Genomic DNA, 27953 nt, shown 5'->3' with positions numbered 1-27953 from the left:
ACCCAGGAGGATCGGAGGAGGGCTTGCACCTTCTCCGGACCATGAGGGGACGACAGCCCTGGTTGCTTTGGGGACCACGGGTGCAGAGCTTTGAAGCTCAACTCTGTAGAGGCCTGTGGCCACTGCCAGGGGGCACCCCATTGCCTGGAGAGCCCTGGACCTCAGCACTTCCACCACACCAGAAAGTGCTGGGGGGAAGAGGAACAGGGACAACCGGAGTGCTTCCGGGGATACAGCCAGCACTTCCGCCACACTGGGGCGTGTCGGTGGAAGATTGCCGGAGCACACCTGGAGCACATCTGGGGCGACATAAAAGGGGACACCTCCCTTCATTCAGGGCTGTATATATATTGTGATATATGTCCGGCCGTTTCTTTCTGGCCAATACCCCCATGCCGCCAGGTGGAGCCCTCCCTGCAGCATGGAGGTGCCCCGAATGCCAGCAGGGCATCATGGACATGGGTGGAACAACGAGTATTTTCCTTGCACCCCGGAAGTACGTCAAAGTCACATGGACAAGAGTCATGATGTGCTTTCGGGTTGAAGAAGGACTTTTTATCTGACTCGGAAGTGTAACTAGTCACGTGGATAGAGAGAGAGAAACGCTTCCGGGTCAAGGACTATAAAGGATTATGGGAAATCCTCAGATGACGGGCTGAGCTGGGTGGAAGGGTGGCAACGCGTCTGGGAGAGGAGGATTGGTTTATTGATTGTATTGTGTTATTTAATTAGTATTGTGGAGAGGAGGGTGCTTTGTGCACTGTTGTTAATTAATAAAGTCAATTATTGGACTTTTATCTGGTGTCTGACATATTGTCCGAGGGTTCAAGGGAGCGTTAGCGCCCCCTATCTGTCACTATATATATATATATATATATATATATATATATATATATATATATATAGTATATACAGTAAATATATATATATATACAGTGGTGTGAAAAATTATTTGCCCCCTTCCTGATTTCTTATTCTTTTGCATGTTTGTCACACAAAATGTTTCTGATCATTAAACACATTTAACCATTAGTCAAATATAACACAAGTAAACACAAAATGCAGTTTTTAAATGATGGTTTTTATTATTTAGGGAGACAAAAAAATCCAAACCTACATGGTTTTTCACACCACTGTATATATACAGTATATATATAAACACATGATAATTTTATACCTTAATGTCACTAAATCTCCCTTTCCTGCTCTCACAGGTCATAAAATAACAAACGGACACTTGATAAACTTCACTGCACCTCAAGTTGTTTCCGATAGTGTAGCTTGGGCAGGATGCCTGTTAAACATTCATTCCCACTGTCCTGTCTGTGATCCAGCAAAGCCCAGCTACTTTTTCATGCAGCTGCTATTTATTCTATCCTCTGAATGTCTCCACCTGTCTTTTTGAATCTTCCCGGGCCCTGGAATGTGAAACCCGTGAATAATCTTTTGGAACAGAACCTTTATCTTTCTAATGCATTGGTGCTAATCAGATAAATAAAGGAATGATCATCATGCAGGAATGAAAGGTCATATTATATCTTGGCAGTGGGAGAATACAGTATATAAAAATAAATGTACTCATTCAAAGTCTGAATGGCCTCATATAACGTGTAGCAAGTTTACTACTGAGCTCTGTATTGTTTGTTCCTGAGTAATTTCACAGTTGTTCATCAGCTATTAGTCATAAATCATAAGTGTAATGTCTGTATTAGCGGCTGAAACAAAATTGGTTACTGTTAAAGACTAAAAAACACAATACAAGAGGTGAAGGTGATTTTATGGATGTATGCATGACAGTTTGCAGACTGGATTCTTATTTAGTCCTCCTGTGATTTATCCTGGTTTGTATTATCATGTAATATGTCTTGTTATCAGCAATTGTTTTATCTTTTTGTTTGCTACATAAATCGCTTCACAGTGGTGTCAGCAGAGAAAAGTCATTTATTGAAAAAGTTAGGTTGATTACCTTAGATATTTATGAATATGTTTTGTGTAAGAGTGAAAGTTTTACAATTATTATTTTTTTTTATCCCAGTTAATGAAATAGGAATCAGAGGAAATATCAACAACAACAACAACAATAACAACAACAATAATAATAAAGAAAACAAGCCTAAAGATGATGATGATGATGATGAGGGTGAAGGTTGGTTAAAATATTTTCAAATGATTAGATGAAGTTAAAGTTTTGATTTGATCTTTCTAAGATAAGTTCTCTATTATCACTAAATAACCATGTAGTGTTTGACACCATTTTTGTATCATTTTACAATTTCTATGATTTTCTGCATAAGGTTAATAGAGTCAGCACAATCAACGCAGCCATCCCTCATTAGAGCTCCATGGATCAATTACACTCACAAGGAGTATAAAAGGTCTGAATAGGAAAGGAAAAGTAGAAGAAGGGATTATTAGCAGTTATCAGTGTACTATTTACTACTACACATAAAACTGGGTATTAACAGAGATGTCCAGTCCTGTGAAAAAGTAAGTACACCCCATCAAAATTGTGGACATTTCCAACATATTTGAACAGGCAAACATTAGATTGTCATGCTAACAGTACCTACAGAAAGACGGTGATATAGTTGAATAAAAACACAATGAAATGTACTTTTTTAATAATCTGTTCAACAAAAATATTAATATATGCAGTGGTCTACTGTGGAAAAACTAAGTACACCCTTGGCCTTAGAAGCTGGTATTGCCCCCTTTAGCAGAAATGACTTAATGTAGGCGTTTTGCATTACTTCAGCTGCAAGATGTTTGTGGCTTTTCTTGCTTTTGAAACTTGCCTGTTTCATATCCTCCCCACCATTTCAATTGGACTCATACTTTATCTAGCCGATAACCTTTCAATTCTTTTTTTTAGCCATTCCTTGGTAGATTTGCTAGCGTGCTTTGAATCCTTATAATTTTGAAAGTCCATTTCTGGTTAAAGTTCATCTTTCAAACTCACATTCTCCACATACACACTTTGATAGGATGCAGAATTAAAAGTTGATTTGATGACTGCAAGCTCCAAAAACAGAACATTTTCATGACTGTGCAGTAGAACCTTGGAACATGAATGTCGTTTGATTTTTTTTTTTTACCCCAACCTCTAACAAAAGCTCAGAACACGAACATCCAGCTAAAACTTGTACGGATCAAGATGCGGCCACGAGGAGCTGAGACAAAGCCATACAAGCCTACATATGCTTTATATGCCTGTGACTCAGCCTCAGTATCGCCACAGATCTCCTGTTGTAACGATATGCTGAAACTGTGTTCTCTGTGAACGTGTTATTTATTTACCATGGACCCAAGAAAGTTAGCAGTGACTGTAGCAAAGTAAAGAGGAAGCTCATACTTGTTACAATTAAGCTAAAAAATGAAATAATAATGAAACAAGAAAGTAGTTCATGTGTGTCGACTCTTGCTGAAGAGTATAGGATGGACAAGTCGACGAGAAGCACATTTTTGAAAAATAAAGACAATTAAATTAAATTGCAGTTAAATTGTCATTTCTATTTGTTATATGTGTTTATATCTTCTATGCATTGATTTCAGTGGTTTTAAAATGATTTTTATTGTTAGTTATGTACATATATAGGTATGAATAAGCAATCATTTGGGGGTCTGGAACAGATAAATCCTATTTACATTATTTCTTATGGAGAAATTTGATTCAAAACTCGACCAAACTGAAACTCAACCAGCCTTCTGGAATGGATTGTTTATTTTCTGAGGTACCACTGTTACTTCACAGATGGTATGAGGTTCTTCTCCTGAAAAGCTGTCTTAAGTTTGCATCAGCCTTGTTGACTGTTTCTGTAGCTAAAAAACTCTTTAAATTATCTGTCCAGAGCACAATGTTCCAGAAGGCCTAGTCTTTGTCGATATGTATATTGCCAAAGTAGAGGCTTGATTTAATATCCTTTTTGGACAGCAAGGACATTTTCCTGGCACACCATCCATGCAGTTTAAACTTGCACAATCACTATCTGATTGTACTCGAACATCAGCAAGAGTTACCTGCAGATCCTGTGATGACATTTTGGTGTTCATGGGCACTTCTTTTAGGATTAAATTGTCAGCTCTTGGGCTGAATTTTCTGGACAGACTAGTCCTGGACAAATTGGCAGTCATTCGAAATCTATGTCACTTGTAGTTTATTCTCCTTAAAGTGGAATTATTTAATTCAAATCATGTGGTGATCTATTTAAATCCTCTGTCAGACTCCTAGGCAACCACAGCCTTGTTCTGAGAGACTTAGACTCTTCTAATCTTGGCATGATGACATTATATATGTCAATAGTAAGAAGAACACCAGACCCTAAGCATCTGCAGTTTAATTAAGGCACATTCCACCTTCATACTCTCTTAAGAATGTTCTAATCTTTGGCACCTAATCTGGAACACGTAATTGTAATTTTGTGGATTTGAAGTGGTGATAAATGTAGAGGTTAAGCTTAGGGTTAGGGTTACTTCTTCCACTTGACACTTTTGTATTTGTGGTAATTTACATTATGAGAATAAATTCACCATGCCAATCTTATGTGCCAGTTGTTCAAGTATATCACCTTTCTCTGTAGGCACTGTTTGCATGAAGATTGCCTGATGAAATACATTGAAAATGTCCACAGCTTCCATGAGGCATTACTTTTTTTTTTTACACGACAGGATCATATTTTTTTGCAGATTGTGAGTGGGTAGAGATCTCACAATGCACAGAATGCTTTTAGACAGCTAACTGGAACTTTGGGAACATGGGCCACAGAGAACTCTTGAGTAGCACAGCAGAAGGTTGCAAGCAGGGGAAGTGGCATTCAATGAAAAATAAGACTGCACAGTTATCAAAAAAGCCCATAGAAACCACATCAGTCTTATCCCAAAAACAAATGCATGAAAAATATACGTAAATTTAGCAAATCCTTAACATAGGAATAATATGACTTTTGAACTCATCACTAGGTAAAGCAAGATTTCTAAGTTCAGGATTTAGTGAAACCCACAATACAAAAGGTAGAACAAGAATGTAAGAACAAACAAATTGAAAAAGAGAAGGAACCAAATATGTGATCACTGTGATTAATTTGCAGTTACTTTTATTCAGATTCTGTCTCTCTTAACCATACTGACCTGAGAAACAGTACCTTTTTTGTATACCTGCATTAAGAAACTATTGGAAATTTGTTTTTATCTGGTATTGATAAAGGTGATCCTATATAAATTTTTGTCTCCTTTTTAGTTTTCCCACCTTTTTTCGCATGTGGTGTATTTGGCTTGATTGAAAGCTGTGCCACAGTAAGGCCATTATCAGATGTGACAATTTATACATATTTAGCCACTACTCCCATTTACAGTTTTTCTTGGCCATGCCTTTCCCATTAATTAAATGTTGATATTTAAGTTGCTGGTCTTCATTCATGGCTCAGCCTTTTAACACTATGCCTTTAACTTTGGTGCCTTTTTCAGACCCAGTATTCCTCTTCCTTTTTAAAGTCTTGTTATATTCTTCATTTACACTTTTCAAAATTAATTGTTTTATTAATTTTTTGACCTTATCCTGACCTGCTATTTGTATTTGTATATTTTTATCAATTTACCTGCAAACCATGTTCTGTTTCAATTATTTCCTCTAAGCTTATGGCTGCCCATCTACTTAATGTGTGGCTATCTTTAAATAATAATATCACCAATCACTCACACCATCACAGTCGCAACTGAAATCCATCTGAAATGGTCATAATGTGTTGTGAACATGCAGCTGTGACTAAGAGCTCTGAATTTAATAATAAGGTCTGTATCACCTAAAAAAGATAAAAGTCAGTTTTGCTTTATTAATTTTAACTTGATTGTACTTAGAGAAAAATAATTGTGCTACTTGTATTTAATAATTAAGCAAAATGGAAGGTGTGATGATAAGCAAGGTAATTGCAATGGTAAGATACTTTCTGTAATCAAGAACTCAAGAAAAGCATTAAGGTAACACAGTGATGGGGTTGGCAGGACGACAGTGTTTGGAAATGAATGCTAAGAAAAGAATGAAGAACTTGATCAGAGGAGTTGAACTTTGGATTTAAAAGAATGTGGCACAAGTCAATTAGCAAAGAATTGATTTTTATGTACCCTGAGTTGGCATTTTCAATTTTAATTTTTTTTTCCAGATGTCACTTTGGCCACAGCCATGTTGTTTGTAGCAATGGTGTTGTTGCCAGTCACGTAACGTGATGGTCATTCTCTCACTTTTCTCTACCTATTAAATAATCTTGCTGCTTCCAGTTTCTCCACATTTCATTGTTTTCTGATTGGAAAGTACAGCATACAGTATATATGCATCGACAATTTATACACTTTATGTTTGTTTTTTCATTTTCAGCAGCATTTTCTGATGGTGGGATTTAAGGATTTGTCGTGGCATTTCTAGATTATTTGAATACTTATTTTCTATTATGAGAATTTCCAGTTTTGCATTTCTTATTTGCACCAAATTAAAGCTGTTTTACACCTAGTGCAGTATTGTTCATTGTGCTTTCACAATTTTTTACGACTAGCATTTTTTCATTCCTAAATTGCTATTTTACACATTTTTAATTTAATCTTTGTTGTAATTTCTAGATACTGTTCACATTTTTATCATTTCAATGTGTTCTATTGCTTTGATTTTTCTCATTATATAATTAAGAACATTCATGTATCCCTATTACTACTTATCCATTTGCGATGTCCCAGGTTCCCACAACCATGGGCATCTTCTTTTTCCCAGGACATTGATAGTCATAAACAAGGATGGACTGGGCAAGTGAGGCCACAACAGGTTTTGAGAAGCCAAAATGTGTAATGCAAGTGTATTCAAGTCAACACTGTCCATAAGTGCGGTGCCAAGATCTACATCAATAAATAGATAGATAGATAGATAGATAGATAGATAGATAGATAGATAGATAGATAGATAGATAGATAGATAGATAGATAGATAGATAGATAGATACTTTATTAATCCCAAGGGGAAATTCACAAATAAGCCATAACAATAGTGCAGTGGGCAAGATAAAAAAAAAACTCATAAATATAATACATAAATAAAAACCAAGTATAAATTCAATGTCAGAATCAGCTTTCCAGTCCCCACTGTTTATCTCTCGTGTCTCCCTTGCTCACCCTTCAGGCAGAACAAGGTTGAAACACAAACAAACGTGGTCCACAGTTTGGCTCTCATCCCAGCCACCACCACCAGTACCAGTTCTGACCCACCGAGCTGATCTCCCTCATCCTGCCACCTCTGTTGGTCATGGCAGACCTCTGGAGCCCTCAATTGCTCCTGCTCCACAGCTCAACAGGAGGGATTCGCCCCAAGATCCTCCTAACATCTGCAATGCCTTGACTGCCCAGTTCTGATTTCTCCTTTCAGTTTTTCCTTATTCCACTCTTCCTTTCCTGCTCATATCTTTTAGACTCCTTGTGAGTGCGAGTGCATTAGATGATTAATGCAGTACTAATGAGGGATGGCTGTGCTGATTGTGCTCATGCATGTGAATGATCAATCAGCCAGTTCCCCAGTAAACACTTTCCTCCCGCACATGCATACACTTACAATGTTTCAGTTGCACTCTTTTCAAAAAACCTTGCAACACCTATGGTTTTCTGAACACACCATGAACCCCAGACACACTTCACCATACTGTTGTTCTCTATTTCTCAATTTAATTACAATTTGTAAAAAAAATATATATTTGTGATTCATGGTTTTTATACGTATTGTGTTTGGATTATTATCTTAAAGTCTTGGATTTGTCAAAATTGTCACTCAGTTTTAATGTGCACCTCATTGAAAATGAAAAACATTGCATAGTGGGTCCTTAGTGATCTGGGTCTTATGAGAACGGACTTCTTTCTCTCTGGGGGAGAACACCACGCCACACCTTCCCTGCACATGTGATCGCTCTTATAGCACCAGTTTTGGCAGAATTCACTTGTTGCTTATTTATGGATCTTCATGGATGGTGCATGGCTCTAGTAGTGTTAGTATCAGAGCTTACCTGATGTACTTCTTGCTTGTCTTTCAATACCATTCATTCATATATGCTCCCAATTCTTCATACCTTGTGGAAAGAACCCTGAGAAAAGCTACAAGTCATGCGACACTATAATATCTTTTAATACAGTCTTGACAGACAGACAATGCAATACTGTATTTGGTTCCTTTATTTTGTTGACCTCACATCTCTACCTAAATTTACACAATGTTGAGTAAATCAGAGCAGTGTTGTAATGATATTTAAACTTTAAAAGCCATCATGGAAATGAAATACTGGAAGAGACAAGTTTTTATTTAAAAACTAAAAGAAGTAGGGTAAAATTACAAAATATTTATTAAACTGAAATCATAGGGAAACAGAACATTCATATGGTATTCCAAACATATTTTTTTCTCAGTGTTACAGAAACCTAAATTATGTTTTTAAAATTTCATTGGTAGCTATGAAAATAAACAACAACATTGTTATGCATGAAAATGTTCTAATTGTGTCTCATTAATTCTTTTGTTTTAATCAAGAATGGACAGAAATTGCTTTTGTTATGGATGGGTCTGGAAGCATTGATGAAAAAGATTTTCAAAAAGCAAAAGACTTCATTAAAAATATGATGAGTAAGATTTGGGAAAACTGCTTTTTGGTAAGTTAATTCAGTTACTGTTATTTCACTCTATTCTACACTAAGGTCCTTCTGTATTGACAAGCTCCTCACTCTGTCGTGCAGGGCCTTTATTTTGGCCATTTGTATTTACAGTCTTATTCTGTTACCCATTAACCATAGGTTGTACCCATAGGTTAGCACGAGGAACCTCTCTCAGGCTGTTGGCAGTTTATTCTATGGACTTGTAGAACCCATTTCACCATTATTGGTACATCTTTCAGAAAACTGCTACTCTTACACAGATTCAATCTCATGATCACGTTTTCCCTCAGTCTTCCTTGGCACATTCCAACATTCATATTGATCAAGCTAAATTTAATAACAAGTATGTAAGCACAGCTTTTGCTCCATAAATACAAGGACCAAATAGCATCCAGCATTAGCCCCAGAACATCATGTTCTTGTAGAGTTTTTCACAAAATACCTAAGGGTACATAATCATAAGCTTTTTGCAAGTTCATAGCGCACATATCAAATGGACTGTATACTCTCATGATCACATAAGTGTATCTATACAAGGAAAAAGAGATTAGCCACTGTTATACAGTGGTGACAGAATACACATTACTCCTCCAAATGCTGAGGTTCAAACATCAGATGGAGTGTCCTTTCCACACTCCTGTTAGAAAAGGGCTTTGCAAGAGAGACTGAAGTGTGTGGTAGCTGAGTGATACCTAAGCTAATCAATTCCAGTTCACCTTTATTTGTCGTTTGGGTATTCCAGGTTTGCGGATCATGAGGAACATCCATCTGAGCCAGCATACCATCAAATGATCATCAGTTGATAATTCAGTACCTCCCTTTATCTGGATGTCCAGAACTTGTGGCCTTAGATCAGACATGACTAGATGAGTCAATCATTGATCTTTGGCTCAAAATAAACTTGATACCAGGTAGGATTGTGGCCAACCTTGAGTTCAAAAATGATGATCATTATGGATAATCTTGACTAACAAAGAAATCCAGAAACAGTTTGCTGCTTGGATTCCGATCAGGCAGACAGGCTGTTCCTCCCAGCCATGTCATCTCAGTGATCTGCACCATTAAACATGTGAGCACTGAAGAGTTAGTAAGAGGTACTTTTTTCAGCATTAATCCAGGCATCACACTGTAGCTCTAAGGATGACTGAGGTACATACACAAACCAAGGCTAAATAACTAATTTCAGAAACCAAAAATCTTGAAATAATTAGTAAAATTTACAATATGACATTTTTCCATATTTTGTTCTGAATTGTTGGCATTTTAAATATCAAGGTTTTTTTGGAATATTTCATAATGAACAATATTCAGCACAAGGACCAGTACTCATTTATAATTTTGAAGATCTGTACTACTACAGCAAGTTATAATTATTTCATGTTTTTATTTTCATTTATTGTGTCACAGTGTAACTTTGCCGTGGTCCAATATGGAGCTGAGATTGTAACTGAGCTCTCACTGAAAGACAATAAGAACGCATCCTTCTGCCTCATTAAAGTTCAGGATATAGTGCAACTGGGAAAAGTTACTAAAACTGCATCTGCCATTCAACTTGTGCTGTAAGTATTAAGCTTTTGTGCTGTATTCCTGTGCTACTGGTGTTTTTAACGTTCCACTTACCCACTTCAGTGTCAATTTAAAATTTGTTTTTAGTTCTGAAATCTGGAACTGGAAACTGAATGGAAGCAGAAGAACCAAAAACCAATCCCTCACCCACGCCCCAAATTCACAGTGACCAATTCAGTTAGTAACTGACTATGCCGCCTTGGAAGCTGTGCCAAAGGAAAGTTTCAGTTTAGGTGAATCCCCACCAAGGTATTCCCTTGTACATTGTTCATTTATGAAAATATAACGTATGCTTCAAAAACCATTTGAAAAGAACATTCAAAACATGGTTAACCTCCTTGGCATTAACCCCAAGCATCTCTCGAGTTTGGAGTTCTATGTAAGTTTGGTTATTCTTGAGTCCTACTCAGGTTAATCTGTTACGATGAGATATGGAGCATTAACCTCAAATAATGCTCTAGAAAGTATTTTACTACCATCTTGTCTAGAGCAAAGAAATGATGTCATACTGCAAAAAAATCATGAATTTTTCTTTGCATTCTGCCACACTATAGTAACTCATCAATATTTATGAGTGGGTAGTCTTTAACTAAAAAAACACAATAGTTTTTAATCGAAAAGCTGTTCATCCAGCTTTAGAACAAACTGAATCTGATCAATTAGTTGAATCAAAAAGTAGTGATGACAACGTGAAATGGTCTTCAGATATTGTCGCAGATAGAGAACCCAATGCATACGACACCGAACAGCTATGTGGATTAAAAAAAATAAACCTTGAGTCAGATAGGCAATTAGCTTTGCACCAGTTTAATTTTTACTCGACAAGTAATAATAAATTGCGATTATTTGGTCACAAAAACTGAAAGATGTAATTATTTAATAAAATAATGTAAAAATGTTTCATTTTTGTTTTCTGTGCAAAACGAAAATATATGCAGAGTTTGAAAAAAATAAATACTCTGTATGTCCTGCCTAGTACTTTACAGAAAATATGTTGTGATAATAAATTGCACAGTTGTTGCTTGGGGCAAAAGAGGCACCAAAATAAACAAAAGTCAGAGGGAAAGTACAACGCCTACACTAGTAATGGAAATCCATCTTAGCATTGCTGTGTGTGGAAAGATAGGGGCTCTGCTATTTTGTGCTGCCTTATCACATCTGCCAAAGCCTGTAGATCATGCTTCATATCAGATTTTGCTGCCTTCACATACAGCAACAGAAAATGTGTAGGGCCAGAATTAGAAATAGAAAAGTGAGGGAAAAATGGTTCAAAGTGTATGTTTGTAATTAATACGTGTAAAAGATTTTGTAAAAATTGGTATTTGTGAAATTGATTTAAATAAGTGTGGCAATGGTGACAGATTAAATGTGTCGGATTTGCTAAACATATCTTTCGACCCATGGTTTAACTGTTTTAAACCATCTTTAAAACCAAAGGTAAGACAATACCCTCAGCGAGTATGTAAGTTTATGAGTGTGTTCAAAATATCAAGTCATTTGTCTGTCGACATGTAACAACTCAACTCCCAGTGACCAATTTTGTAGAAATTTGGCACACTTATTCTTCAAGGAAATTCTTGTTACGGTTCAATTTTAGTTCTGATATCTTGAATGAAGTGTGTATTGTGCATTTTAAAATTTTAAAAATCTCCCATTAAAAAGCAATGGTTGAATTTGCAATTTTAACTAATTTGTTCACTGTTTCAGTTTTACATTGAGAGCCATTACAGTCATGTGCCGACTTGTGGATCCATTTGAAACTGGCCATTTGTCCGTATGTCATATTGGGCATACAGTATGTCAGTTACAAAGTGCACAGGTCATTGCAATTGAGACTCTGTGGGTCTGGTGTGGGTCACTGGCAGGCATACTTTAACTGCCAGTACAGAGTAACACAAACTTGTCCGCATTTGGCAGTGATTCTTGTATGTCATTGGTTTGCGAGTGGGTCAAGGTAGGTCACCTAAGTAATCAACACCACTGCGCAATATGCTTATCAATTACTACGTGAGCTCGTTTTAGGTGGACCCCTTTGGGTTGTCAATGAATTTAAAAATGCAGTGCAGGCCGAATTCATAAGAATTAGCCATATTGAGCATTTCCGATGAAAACAAACATTAAAGCACCCTCCAAGTGTCAGAAAATATTTGAGACCCTGTGAAATAATAATATTAAAACAAAAATTTGTGTTACTATGACTAGCTTTGGCAATTTCTAGAACATTATTATCCTATTGTTTTCCTACAGCCTTTAGCCGTAAGTACAAATTGCCTCAACTCGGTCTGCTGTAAATCGACCAGATGTTCACAGTAGCACTGTCCTCTCCAAACAGAAAATGGAGAAAACACAAGCACAGAATTATTTAATGGGCAAAGAAGTGTGGAAATTTGACTTTACAATGGCACTACCAGCATGAAGTCAGCCCTGCATGTGCTCTTGTGGCTTGGAAGTACTTTTCCAGTGACAGCAAATAGAGAGACAAGTCAAGAGGGTTTGGCAAGTGTTCAGTAGAATGTTAGGCTGGTGGGTGACATCATATAGCCTCAAGCAAGGAGAGCTGGGATCATGTTGACTTTCTAAGTCTGACAACTGGCTATAAGGATCCAAATCATTACCCACCAGTCTTGTAGTTGGCATCACATTGTCCCTGACTGGGAAGAATGGGGCTCTGTTGTCTGGTTCAAAGCAGACAATGTAGAAAGTGTCTGAGAGAAGTTATCAATTTAAAGACAGCATAGGCTTTAAAGGCTCCAGAGCATCAGGGGGTCTCAAGGCAGAATTCAAGCCTGGTGCCTTATATAGTTGAAGCAGAGATGCCAAATTGGTAAGCCTTGATAACAACACATTAAAATTCAAGTCATTAAAATCTGTTTTGAAGTGTAGGGGTTAAAGGAAACTGAAACTAGCAAACCAGTAGCCTAAAATGGACACAGTTTCTAACATGAAGAAATTTGTTATGCATAATAAGGCTTTTCTATGCTTAAATAATAAATCATCAGCTTTGAAGTTTGCAAAAACTTAACATCTTTGATCAAAGGCATGATAGATGTACTGACAGGATGTGCATGTGTCTTGGTTTGGAAAAAAAAAAGCTCAAATGCAGTATTCTAGATTTATATTTAAGCACGTGTAATATGTTTTTTAAATGTAGGAATGACACTTTCACTGAAGAAAAAGGATCAAAACAAAAATCCAAGAAATTTATTATTGTGCTGACAGATGGGGAAATATTTGAAGATCCACTGAAGCTGGAAGATGTCATGAACTCAACGCTGATGGTCAATATCACCCGTTTTGCTATAGGGGTAGGACTTCAAATGTTTTATGTTTTGAAGATGGTCTATTTGTAAGAAATTATTGTTTTACTCAAATGTAATGTGTATTGGAAGAGTTTGCTGAAATGAAATTTTTAAAATGCTGCTTTTTAGAATTAAATTTTTACATTTTAAAATTGGCTAATAAGTATAAATATACAAAATTCTAAAACTGACAGCATAGGTTCTTCTATGTTAATTGCGCCTGATGAAAAAAGAGGGTTAAACAAGAGCATCTTTTAATGTTAGTGCACCTTCCATACACACTTGTATCATGTAAATGGTGTACATTAGAAAATTATGATACAAAACAAATTCAAGATACCGTATATAGTCACGTATGATTCGGGTCTTGAAACCCGAAAAATAAATCATAAAATCAGACTCCAACTTATACACCCGTTCAAAAATGCGACAGTTACATTTATTTTTTTTACATCTTTCTGCCTCCTCCAATCATGCATCAGTTTCTCAGACACATCAAATTTTGTTGCAGCAGCGCAGTTACCAATTTCTTTCACTACTTCAGCAACGTTTAATTTAAAACCAGCTTCATGTTTTCTTCTGATCTAACACTCCATCGTAGATAAGGGATGCTCTTATGATAAGAGTGAATGAGGGTGTGAGATACAAAAAACACAAATCAGTGCAAACGTTGTTTCAGAATAGTTTGGGTATTACCGTGTGATCATGTAGGCACAATAGAGAGAGAGAGAGAGTGCATTGCCGCACCCACATAGAAAAAAAAAGGCAGTGTGCTCTGTGGTTACGTTCTCAGGTGGGTGTTAGCATATCATAATCTCTTGGACCAATAGTGTGAGTTTTCCACATTCGACTTATACGACTGACATTATAAAATACCAGACATTTTACAGTAAAATCAAGTCCCGACTTATCCGCGGGAGAACTTACTGCAAGTATATATGGTAGATGCTGACTCAGAATGCTTACTTGACATAGTCTTATGGTTCTCCACTGCTACTAGAGCTTACATATTCTAACAAACCAGTAGGCCTTGTTTTTATTTTTGCACTTCCATACTCAGAAAAAAGAGCTGTGAATTTTTGTTTTAATATTTTGAGTTGTGTCAATATCTGTTACAAAATAATTCTATTCTGTTTGCCCTGCCCTGGTCACATCCTACTTGATTTTATTTTATAGTCATAGTACAAACCACATTGTAGGGAAATAAAAAGTGTTATTGAATGGTCCATAGAGTACATCCATGTAAACTGCACTTTAATTATACTGTGGGAAATCACTCAATGGAACAGTTTACAAAACAATACATCTGATTGTACTGTACAAAAATATAGACTGAAGTATAATAACATATATAACATTTGCTATGTACCCAAGTAAATGTAGAGTAAAATGAACATAAATCATAATTTGGAACAAGTGAAGTAAACAAGCTCGGATTGGCACAGGGCTTTGCTTAATGCCCCTGTTTGTGTCAGTCTTCCCATATCCAGGTGTGTGTGTGTCCATTTCTTTCATCATCAAGCATATGCTCTGGTAGGGCAAACAAGCTGTCTGCTATCTTCACTTATGCATTTCTTTGAGCGTATGTGTGTGCATACATGTAATGTATATTTAAATAAATTACATAATCTCAAATCTCTTGTTTAAAAATCCCAGGTAAATTAAATAAATCCTACAGCAGTCATCGTTGGACATAGGTTAAACTGTTTTGGAAGGATATGAGTATAAGTACTGGATTACACTGGGAAAAAAACAATAGGCCTGGAGCCTATAACAAGACAAACATGATGCAACTTGTTTAAATGGAGTTAGGTTAGTTTTTTTGGAAGTTAGCACTGACATATCTCAGCATTTAGAGCAGATATCACCAAAACCGTTTGCTTTAAAATACCCTATGTTTGCTGGGAGTCATCAAGGAGCTTTACACAATTCAAAGAAATACACATAGCTTTTTGATGGTAATTTTAATTTTAAGATGTAAAAATCGATTTCAGTTTTACTCACACAGTGACATACAGACGCACATACAGACAACAGGTTAAAATCAACTTTTCTCAACATTTATTGAGATGTGAAGTTAACTTGATTGCAAATTTTTGACTCCATCACCAATTTATATGGAAGCTAAAAAAAGGGCCATGGAGCAAGTCAGGTTATCTTAGATAAGTATGCAAAGGTTTGGTGGTTGTAGAAGAGTAGAATTTACAGATATACTAGCATAGTGAAGCACCTATTTATTAAAACAGGCTTAATACTACAATGTTTTGATCATATCATGCATTTACGAATCTCAGTTCACCAGATATGCCTTATATCCCTCTTTCTTAGTACGTTGTTATAGCCATTATGCCCCTCCTTCTTTGTGTTTCTTGTTGCATTTCTTTAATGGCAATTCCAGCTATATTATGGACTCCTTACGACATGACACACAGACTTACACTGCATGTTATACTATCTTATGCTGGCCACTTGCCTTTGTTCATTGGACATTTCCGTCCTCTTGTAGATGTCGTGTGACATTACAACCGGGGAAGGGGATGGATGCTGCATGGATGGATGTCTTATCTCTTTATATGGAGAAAGATTGAGCACAGGTGCCAAGACATGTTTCTTACATTTGGGACTTCAACTGGTGGGTTTTTATCCATACTGGGGGCAAGATAAAATACAGTACATAAAAAAATATATATTTTTTTTATTTTGCCATTAATTAATATAGTCCAAAAACTCCTCAGTGCAGCAAATTCCTGCACCGAGATCCTGATTTGGTCATTGTCTGTGTAGATGTTGCATCATTCTGCATCTTGGGTTTTCTTGCGGGAACTCCATTTTAATCCTTCATTAAAAGAATATGCTTATTATATGACTGTTAATTGGTCGGTGAGTATAGGTGTGTAAGTAGGTGTACAAAGCAATGGTGTGGAAGACTGTTTAAGACTGATTATTGTTCTTCACTCAGTTTTACTGCTATGGACCCTCCTACACACCATCCTCGTATTGCACTGTGGAGCAAAATGAAAGAATTACCTCTTTTACTATCTAAGCAAACTGCTTGTCTACAAAATCCTCTAATTAATTGGTCCCAGTTATCCAGTAATGCCATCATCTTACTCTGATCTATAACTGAGCATCTCTGCAGCTTGTAGCTGTAGCTACAAGGTCCTTAAGTGCAGGTATTATACAGGGTGATTCTAATGGGCTGGACCCCAAGTTATGATGTATTCTCACTGGGAGAAAACTGGAAGCTACAATTGCTGTTGTCAGTTCAGAAGCTGAGTAGCACAAGTTAACTGAAGCTTAATGATTAATTTATATACAGGGCTGGGCAGAATTAGATTTGCAGTTGTCCATATGGAAAAAGAGATGCCGGTTGTGATTATTATAATAGCTTTATTAACTCAAAAGAATGTCACAATGGCAAAATGCAAAGATACAGTTTGTGCATAACAAATAAATAAGTAAAGATACAAATGAATAAATAAATAATAATACAAGATAAACTATGTGTTTCGAGTACTCATAACTGTAAACCTACCTTTGCCCACCCCTGTATATAAATTAATTATTGCCCTCCCCTGTATTGTAACGAGCATAAGGATGGAAGAGATACAGTACGTACACAAACATACACACAAAGGCCACTCAGGATGAGGAGGTTTGAGCCATCAGACAACTAGGTGTATTTATTGTTCAAAACACAGAACCCTATTGGGCCCCTGAAAACTTGCCCACAGTTAGGGATCACCATTCAAAACAACGAATATGCTGCTAAACTCCAGTACAGGCTGCACATCACCTCACCTTGTTCCCTCTGCTTTCAAGCTCGAGATGATCGTCAGGCCATTCTTTAGTCTGCACCTGCTAATTTGTGGCCAATTCTTTGCAATGTCTTTTCCGTCATGTGAATCATCAAAGCTCCTGAGTCATGCCTTCTCATCCACTCCACCAAACTGATCTTTTGCTATCCACACTGCTGTTCTCCTTAATGGGTTTGCACATTGCTGTCACCTTTTGCTGCCAGAACTATTGGAGTTTTTGTTTAAGCAGCCCATGCGATTACATGTAAAGACCCCTGACACTGCTCTCTAGACAGCTGAAGAATACAAAGGATGATTCTAGAGAGTTTGTTGTCAATCGTGTATCCATATCATCTCAAAGTGCTGTCCCCCTGCAGTAACACTCCAGGTACTTATTGGCCTCATGCATTTGAGAAGTGCTTTTGTCTGCTGGCTGCTATAATATCTTGCTGTAATTTTGACCATTGTATTACATTACAACAGGAAGAAGTGTTTTGAGAAGTATTCTGGTCTGTATGCAGTATATGCTACGTGTTAACATGCTGCAACTGTGTTCTGGTATGGCATGTTTGTCATTTAAAATTAGACCGTAAGGTTAACTTCCTTTAGTTATTTATTGAGAAGTGCAGACAAAACTTATATGGTGTGCAGTCTGGTCTGGGGTTCAGCTTGAGTGGTTTCAGTGTTGTTAGTCATGCTGTTTCAGAAGTATTGAGTGCTAAAATCTGCATCTCCTGTGGCTCTTCATTATTAATATTTTTTCAGCTTCCTTTCACTGGATGTTTGAATACAAATTTAATGGTTCATCTTTTCACCAACACCGCTAAAAATTCTTTCAGCCTCATTGCCTTATTATCCTTATTGACTGTATTATCCTTACTGGGAGTGACGGAGCACATATAACCGGAGGCAATGCTTTGCTCACCTTTACCACTTAGTCCAGTGATGCCTTCAAATGTCAAAGTGTAATCTGGTTTTACAGAATGTTTTTTCTCTTTCAACAGCCTATGTTTATTTTTGACATTTGTTTAATGTCTTCCACACACACACAACACACATTGATTTATTTAACTATAGCATTTTAAGAGACTTTTCAGCCATAGAAAGCTTATTCATCATAACCACAGGTTTGCATTCGGTCAGGCCATGTTAACAAGAGCGGGACTGCCACTTGCTGTTTAAAGCAGCACCCTTACTTGTGCTCAGATATCACAGTCAGTATACCGATTAATTGTTCCAAGACAAATTCACTCATGGTGATCTCCATATACATGTATTATATGTCTGGCTCTGCAAGACTAATAGTAAAGCAGTGTGACGATGCAGGTTCGCTCCACGCTCCCATCGTCCTTCCGGGAGCCCTTGAACCCTACACTGTCAGTAATGTCACCGATGAGCTAGGCAGTGAGGCACAATGAAGCAAGGAGATGGTGCAAAAAGTGCAAGGTGCTTTTATTTAAAATCAACAAACAAAAACCTGTGTCCAAAGTAAAGTGCAGTGCTACAAAAGTCTTAAAATAAATAAATAATTGCATAAAATGAGTGAAGTAGTGGAGGTTAAAGTCCAATAGAAAAAAATCTTTTAAAAACAATAACGAGGTTAAAACACCGGCTGGAAACAGTCTCTTTAAAAACAAAGCGTGGTGCCTTCTTTTTCCTGGCGGCTCCCCTGCTTCTCCCATCGGGCTTCGCAACAGGGGAATTGCCCTACCTGTAGCTGACCTTCTTCGCAGATCTGATCTGGTGGCCTTCTGAACCCTGTTTCCGGTTCTGCTCACTCAGACCGAGACTTGGGCTCCCCAGCAACCAGAACACTCACAATGGGGCTTCTATTACAAGTCTCCAACTCCTGCTGCCTTCGCTGCGGTGAACCAACCTTCTCCCGGTCACTCCTGCTCTAAACCAGCACTGAGCAGGAGTGACCATTACCATTGGCCCTTGGGTGCCGGCCAAACACCCCACTCAGGTTCGCCTCTCCCTGCTGCTTGTATACAGCGCAAGCCTATGCTTGCTCTCCTTCCTTCCTTCCTTCCTTCCTTCCTTCCTTCCTTCCTTCCTTCCTTCCTTCCTTCCTTCCTCTCTCTCTCTCTCTCTCTAAGGTGCGAGTGCAGCGATTTATTTATTTTAAAAAGTGGCCTTTGACATGAGCTGTCGACCTGCTATACCACTGGTGTCAAACTCCAGTCCTACAGGGCCGCAGTGGCTGCAGGTTTTCATTCTGACCATCTTCTTCATCAGTAACCACTTTTGGCTGCTAATTAAACTCTTTGTCTTTAGTTTTAATTAACTTCACTCAGGCCCCCTTAGTGGTCTCTTTTTCCTTAATTAGCAGCTAAACCATAACGAGACACAAAACGAGGCACCACATGACCAATTCACCTGTGCCCATCACACAATATGTGAAAATAAAGAAAGGTGGAGTTCTCAGTAAGGTTGATCTCTCAGGTCACCAAAACACTTTGACGGTGTTCTTAGAAAAAGCAGAAAATTAACAGGTTTGGAAATGTCTGCTGTGGCAGAATGAAAGCAGCAACGAGCCATTGAATTAAATAACGAGTTTAATTAACAGCAAGAATTGGCTATTCATTAAGAAAGTGACTGGAGTGAAACTGGCCGGAGTTTGACATTCCAGTTTAGCTGGTCATCTGTTTCACATCTCATTTCTGTTTGGCTGCCATTTAATGAAGAAACAAATCAATTCATAGGTCTGAATCCTTAAAAACAGGGCTGTTAAAATGAAGGGAAAAGGAGCTAATTAGTGTGAATCCTGGTCACTGATTAGGAAAAGGGTTAGGGTGAAAACCTGCAGCCACTGCGGCCCTCCAGGCCCGGAGTTCGACATCCCTGCGCTATACCACAAGAAGAAAATGAAGTTGCATCCCAGAATGAAGACCATTTATGTCCTACCATATTTTCCAAAGCCTGTCCTTGGCTCAGTCCACAGGGTGTATCTTTTAGCTCATCTTCAATAACAGGTTAAATTATGCCATATATCTGAAAAGTGCAGGCAGTACTCCATCCAAGTAGGTTGTATTTCTTCTGCCATGAAAACAGACACTCCAATCCAACACAATTACTGTGATCCCCTACTTTTGTAACACTAACACCAAAGATGTTATCACAAAAGATAACACTAATGTGATGCTGCTTTACTGTACACACTGTGGCCATCAGAGGGCGCTCCAGCTTCCCAAACACCCAACTCAGACACAAGTCACAGCAAACAAAAGTATTTTATTATTGTGTTTTATGGGAAACTCTTCAAGTAAGTGTTTCTCACCTCAGTCACAAGCACAGCACACAGCAAGTCTTCTTCTCATTCTCTTCCTTTCTCTCTCTCTCTCATTTGCTTATGGCAGCAGACTCTGGACAAGCCAGCCTATTAATTCTGTTAGACCTCAGTGCCGCATTTCACATTTCATCAGGGCTTTCTCAGCTCACAACTTGCTTCAGTGAAATTAAAACCTGGATGGAGCAGAACTCTTTAAAATTAAACTGCAACAAAACTGAACTCCTGCAAATTGGTACTAAAGCGGAACTTAAGAAAATCAGCTTCTTCTTGATGGTGACCTCATCAGACCTTCTTCTAATGCAAGGAATCTTGGTGTCATTTTTTATTCCCCCATTTCTTATTCCGCCTATATAAACCACATTAAGAAACTTTCCTACTTTCACCTCCATAACATATCCCATTTTTGCTCATTCCTCTCCTTTTCTAAGGCTGAGAAAATGCTTTTATCATCTCATTGATTATTGTAACTCTCTACTAGCAGGTGCTGCTTCTCCTCATAAGTCACAGCTCCAGCTGATTCAAAACTCTGCTGCAAGAGTCCTTACACAAACTAGCAACAGCGAACACATAACACACTTCCTGCTTCGCCTCCACTGGCTCCCCTTGTCTTGCAGAATTGAATAAAAAAATTCTATTATTAACCTGTAAAGCTTTATATGGCCTTACACTGAACTACGTCAGTGACCTTCTCCATCACTGTGCTCCTGTTTCACCCACTAAGGTCCTCTGATTCTGGCAATCTTGTTGTGCCCCACACTAACCTGCACTCTATGGGTGACAGGGCCTTCAGCTGTATAGCACCCAGACTTTGGAATGACCTGCTGAAATTAATTAGATCAGCTGATTCCATTCATTCTTTTAAAAAACAACTTAAAACTCATCTGTTCAGGAAGGCATTTAACTTAACCTGACATTCTACCCCTTCTTTCAGTCCTCCTCTCTGTCCAAATGCTCAGTATAATTTTTTTGTGTGTGTTACATCAGAAATGATGCTATCTGCTAGGCTTTTCTTTTAGTATTGAGTTTAGTATTTTACTCTGGTTTATTGTCTTTTATTCTTTTTAATGCCTTTGTATATCATGTATCTATCTGTTTTAATGTTCTATTCAGGAAACATCTGTATCCAATGTTACATATATATGCTATTTCTTTATGAGACTCTGTGAAGCACCTTGAGCATCGGCGCTATATAAATAAAAATTATTATTATTCTTATTATTATTTATATTTTCTTACCAGCATATCTAATTAAGAGTTAATTAGAAGCAGTGCTTGTCCTGGCAACTCTGGACACAAGGCACAAGACAGTATAACATTGCATGGCACACTGACACGCCTACTCTAATGTCTCCTTGAAAAGGTGCATATAGGCTGGATAAAGTACTAAATTATGAAAGTGGAAAGGATGTCAAAGTAAAAAGCGATCAAAACGACTGTTTACATTGAATGCACTGCTAAAGACTGATTTAATTGAAAGAATGCACATTTCTTAAATGGGCATACATTAAAACTTGTGTTAAAAACCTATAAATACTATCCTCATTTACTCATCACCATCAACAATTGAAAATTATACTCTACACAAGTACTGTGTCTGCGAACATCAGTCTGCAAGCTGCTTTTTTTGCTGCCCCCTGTCCCGCCCCATCAGGCAGTTTAGCACATGTATAGATTTAATATCTTTTATGGTTGGTAGAATCATGGTGTTTCTTGGGATTTTTTGGGTTACAAAAACATACCACCACAGAAAAATGGTTGCAAAATACTGCTCTATACACCTTTGCTTCTGGCACACTATAAAAGATCTTCATAGCTACTATCCCACTTAAAAACTTACACCGTGCATTTCTTGGATGGTTATGTTGCATTCTTTGCATAAATTAGCAAACATACTGCAAATTGGAATAATGGGTAGGGATAATCATTACACATCTATTTCATAGAATTTTGTCATTATATTACGGCAGTCAGCACTGCCAGATGGCTGGAAGACTGCAAATTAAATACAGAGAGGTACTAGAGACTTATTTAGTGCCACTCAAAGATAACTTATTTAGCATTTATGTGATATGACATGGCATGTTTACAGAAACGTGAAATGAAAAAAAAACATAATGTTTACCTTTGCAACCTTTCTCTAGCATTGCACCAGGACTTCCATAACACCCCCTCCCTTTCCTCTGATTCCCTTGTACCTATGTGAGTATGTATAAATCAAGAAAATGAACACCAGTGCTTTGTATTGACATATGGTGTATTGCTGTGAACGGTGTAATACAAAATTTTAAACCTTTGAATGAGAATTTTATTTCATAAAATATTTAAAGGTAGAATATAAATATGGTACTGGATGTGAATATAATTCTTTAGGTACACACTTAACTTTTTTGTAATATTTGTTTCGTAATGTTAAATAAATAAGTAAATTACATGAAAATGCCATCCTGACCAAAGCACTGCCTGAAGCGTTTGCTTCACTGACAACCCTAGATTTGACAATATTTTTTTCACAGAACCTAATATACAGTATATACAGATTATATATATATATATATATATATATATATATATATATATATATATATATATATATATAATAGGCTTCTTTGTAATAATAAACTCAAACAGAACTCTCTTTTCCCTCTTTCTTTCTTCTTCCACTCCTTTTTTCCTCCAGGAGAACTTTGCCCTTCTACCACCTGACTCCAACTCATCTGGATAAGGTCAAGAGGCTTATTTTATCTTAGACCCCGGAGTACTACCAGTGCTAGGGCATAGCCCATTGTAATCACTTCCCTTTTAAACAGAAGTCCCACAAAGTGGGGCTCAGTAATCCCCTGGCGGCACCCACAGAAACCGACAAGGCTGCCCCATGGGACTACAGTTGCCAGCATGCATTGCAGGTGTCCAAACAGGTAGTTTCACTCAGCAATGCTGTCACCTAAATGTTGGTGGAGCATGTAGTCCTGACTGTTTTTTTTTTCTCATGTTCTTCCATCATACTGGTCTTCTGGCCAGGTATTGTTTGTTGGTCCAACCCTGCTGGGACACCAGCATTCCCACTTCTGTACTGGCAAATCCTAGCTGTCTCCTATCAGAGGCTGGACAATACTTGCCTTCCTTTCTAGTGCATCTAAAGTGCTGGCCTACCGTTTAGGTAAGGATCCTTGCCTCAACCTGGTCGGAACACCTGGCCATGTGCACTGTCCATAACAAATACCGTATATACTCATGGATAAGTTCTCCCACGGATAAGTCGGGGCTTGATTTTACCGTATTTTGTAATGTCGGTCATATAAGTTGAATGCGGAAAACTCATACTGTTGGTCCAAGAGATTATGATATGCTAACGCCCACCTGAGAGACTAACCATGGAACACTCTGCCTTATTTTGTCTATGTATTGTGCCTACGTGACCACACGGTGATACCCGAACTATTCCAAAGCAACATTTGCACTGTTTTCTGTTTTTGTATCTTGCCCTTATACACCTTTATCATAAGAGCTTCCCTTATCTACGATGCAGAGTTCAATCAATAGAAAATATGAAGCTGGTTTAAAATTAAAAGTCATTGAAGTGGCGAAAGAAATTGGTAACTGCACTGCTGCAACAAAATTTGATGCATCTGAGAAACTGATGCGAGATTGGAGGAGGCAAGAAGATGTAAAAATTAAATAAGTTTAAGTGTCGCTTTTTTGAACGGGTGTATAAGTCAGGGCCTGATTTTATGATCGATTTTTTGGGTTTGAAGACCCGACTTTTACATGAGTGTGTGTGTGTATATATATATATATATATATATATATATATATATATATATATATATATATATATATATATATATATATATATATATATATATATATATATATATATTGTGAAAGATATAGAGGTTTGGGGGTTTTCCTGCCCTGTATACTGTGAGGTCCACTTATCTAACGAAGACTTTAGCATACATATAAATGAATAAAGCCAGGACAACATGTTAGTAGAACAGGCGGATTTATATAACAGACGGACAGGAAATTAGGTACAAGGGTTGATAGGAAAATCCAGGAGACGTCTGGGTGATGTAGAAGCGTGGAGCCAGAAGTGATGTCATTTGTAAACACGGAAGGGAACTCAAGTGCGTGACTTCTTATGGGTTTGTTTGCTCTTCAGTTTTCCTGCTAACCATAAGAGAAAGGAGTTAGTGCTCTGTTCCAAACCTATTCCCTGGGAAGTATCACACTCTGTTGAGCCATTCGGCTGCTCCCTACTCGCTCGTGTGTGACAATATATATATAATACACACACAAACAAAATATATATGTGTATGCAGTTTGGATGTTTGAATTTATTTATTTTTGATTTTTGCTTATTTGAAGGTTGGTGCGGACTTCAATAAGTCAAAAGGGAAAGCTGAACTGCAGCAGATTGCATCTGATCCAGATGACAAACACCTGTTTACAGTTGATAACTACGCTGCCTTGGATAGATTGCTAGACTCACTAGAAAAAAGCATCACTGGCATTGAAGGTAAAGCAAGTTGCTGGAAACAGGTGTTTTTATACAACTTTAACAAGCAGTTAATACTAAATTTTAAAAATGTTAGTAAAAAGAATATACAAGCTAAGCTCAGACATAGTCATTGAGGTGTAAAGTTATATTAAATATTTTTCAGAATTTTCCCTAATCATCTGTTTGTGGTATAGCCACTACAAGAACAATGTGTAAGTATTTTACCATAAGTATGAAATGACAGAATAATAACATGTTGGAGCTCAAAGCAAATGCAGCACTGTTCCAGACTAGACAGGAAAATTTAAATCAATCCAATTTTGAATCTAATGAAGATAATAGTTTGAATGCTAAATATGTTTATTTTTTGTTATTTCTAAGGGCCAGTTAATGTTATTTTAAATTAATTTAAGTATTTACCTTAACTTTAGAAAGTTTGACTATATATTACTATGTACAGTAGAAAAACATTGTTAAATAGATACTGGAGGGTTCTGTTTTAACACTTATAAGATAACATGTAAATAGAGTATTCTAAATTATTTCTTGTCATTTTCAGTAGAGATCCATGTAGTAATTGTTCTGTCTTGAGGTTAGCAAGGCATGGAGGACAAGCAGGTTCAACCTCAAGTGTAGTTAAACTTCCATCTCTTAGCAATAACCCTGCCTCTGTAAGATCATATGAATATACTATAGGAAAGTAACTAACTTTAACTGTAAAATGTAACTAAAGCTTAGCATAGGAATGCTAAAATTGTAATGAAACTGAGAAGATTTTTTTTTCCTTATTTCTTTTTTTACTTTTTATTTTTATCTTTTAGTGAATTTTTGTCATTTTAAAAAAATTTTCACAAACGTTTTTAAATGATCTTTATTAGACTGCAGGTTTTCTTTTCTTATGCATTGACTTATTGCTCTATCCAACCTTGACAGTTCAGCAGCTGCTCAATATTGGGAACCTGAAAAAGACGCAGCTACAGTATGATATAAATATTTATTACTCCAAGTAATAATGTGAGGATGTTCAGTCCAGTTGGGCTATGTTGAATCAAAAGTTAATAAACATTACTTTTCTGAAAAGATTCTTCTTTCATTAAGTAGAATAGGGTCACTTTCAATAGTTTTAGTGTCAAATTGGTGCGAAAAAACAGCCACCTCAGTATTTTTGTTACTAGAAAAACTAGATAGATTAAAGAATAAAGTCAATCAAACTTTCAGCAGAAATAGAAACTTGAACTATGATGAAATTGCTAGCAAAGTGGTTGATAAACAACCAGAATAACAGCCATCATAACAAAAACGCATGCCATAACCATAATTCAAAAGTACCATTGCCTAAGCCAAAATCAAAGTTGAAGAAACACTGCCAAAAGTAATTTTTACTTTATATTAAAGAAATTCACATTCTCTTTTTCAAGGGCTTTTTTTGCAGGTTGAGATAGTTAGGAAAAGACTACAATGAGGGAGAAGATTTTTAGGTATGAAAAATTCAAAGGTTCGCAAAATGTTCAATGTTTTTTATACTTAAAGAATTTATTTAAAAATGAAAAGGAAAAAGTAGGGAATAGGCAAAAATAGGTTAAGCAAATAAATCAAAAATCAGAATCTAATAAAAGTACCATATAGCCAAAGCAGGGGTCAAAGCCAATAAATCCAAAAATGAAGCACAGAAATCAAGAATACAAACACAAAGCTCTCCTTAAATTCAACTGCGGGCAGTACCCCAGCTATATGTGTTTGTCATCTTACCTCGTTTGGCTCTACATGAAGGAGACAGGGCAAATAATGGACAAAACTAGTATAATGCAAGAATACAAGTAATAAACATAATACCAAAGAATATCACATAATTACACATAAAGTAAACCAAAAAAAACACAATATACAAAATAATCGTATTCTAGGGCAACAACACTGGCTAAAACATAACACAGTTGATCTGCAGATAGTGACGCATAGTTCATCAGCACTGAGACTAATGCAAAATGATCATAGCTGACAAACTGCAACATGGCACACTGCCTCTTAAGGTGTGACTGGAAGTACAAACCTAGGATAATATGCATATCAGATTGAGTTGACAGCAAAAAAAGGTACTTTGGAGTATAAAGAAATAGTTTTAATAATAGAAGTCCAAAACTTAGAAAAAGTAGTCAAATAAATTATAGGGAAGAGATCATAAATATGAAGTCAAGTAGGAACAGTCAAAGGTACCGAAACATGAAGCAAAAAGCAGGATCCATGAATACTGTACATTGTGGCAGTAGGGGGCGCTAGTGCTCCCTTGAACCCTCACGTACAACTCCAGACACCGGGTAAAAGTCCAATACTTTTTATTTTCGTTTTCCACAGTGCCCCAAGCACCCTCCACACTACTCATAAATCGATACTATAACTAACACACAATAAACTCTCCTCCTCGCCCAGACACTTGCTCCTCTACCTCCCAGCTCAGCTCAGCGTCTGGACTGAGGCATCGTCCTTTTATAGCCCCTGACCCGGAAGTGTTCCAGTCCCAACAGTCCACAGCTCCTTATTCCTTCCGGGTCAGGGCAATCAGTCCTCTACTTCAACCCGAGAGCACATCGTTCCTTCCCGTCACGTGACCGTGACGTACTCCTGGGTCATAAGGCACAAAAGAGCCCATAAGCCCCCCCCACAGCGACTCCTGGTGGCCCCCAAGGTATCCAGCAGGGCTGTGTATAAATACTACAAAGTCCATGAGGTCCTGCTGGACCTCTGGGCACTATCCTGCTGTCGGGAGAGCTCCTCCTGGTGGCCTGGGGGTGAGGACCGGCATGAGAAGCCGGCAGTCCTCCACAACATATAAACAT

General features: G+C 37.3%; 1 protein-coding gene across 1 annotated transcript in view; it reads left to right on the top strand.

Moving 5' to 3' along the window:
* Nucleotides 1–27953, top strand: part of itgae.2 (integrin, alpha E, tandem duplicate 2) — a 119578-nt gene that overhangs the window by 22624 nt on the left and 69001 nt on the right. The window contains exons 7-11 of the mRNA XM_039756549.1: nt 2036–2146; nt 8543–8661; nt 10072–10223; nt 13382–13535; nt 24987–25137. Of these exons, the coding sequence (XP_039612483.1) occupies nt 2036–2146; nt 8543–8661; nt 10072–10223; nt 13382–13535; nt 24987–25137 (687 nt within the window). The remainder of the gene's footprint in view (nt 1–2035; nt 2147–8542; nt 8662–10071; nt 10224–13381; nt 13536–24986; nt 25138–27953) is intronic.

This window comes from Polypterus senegalus, chromosome 6, assembly GCF_016835505.1.
Source record: "Polypterus senegalus isolate Bchr_013 chromosome 6, ASM1683550v1, whole genome shotgun sequence".
In the NCBI taxonomy this organism is placed as follows: domain Eukaryota; kingdom Metazoa; phylum Chordata; class Cladistia; order Polypteriformes; family Polypteridae; genus Polypterus; species Polypterus senegalus.
Note: the sequence above shows the minus strand (reverse complement) of the source record. Positions and strands in the feature narration are given on the sequence as shown.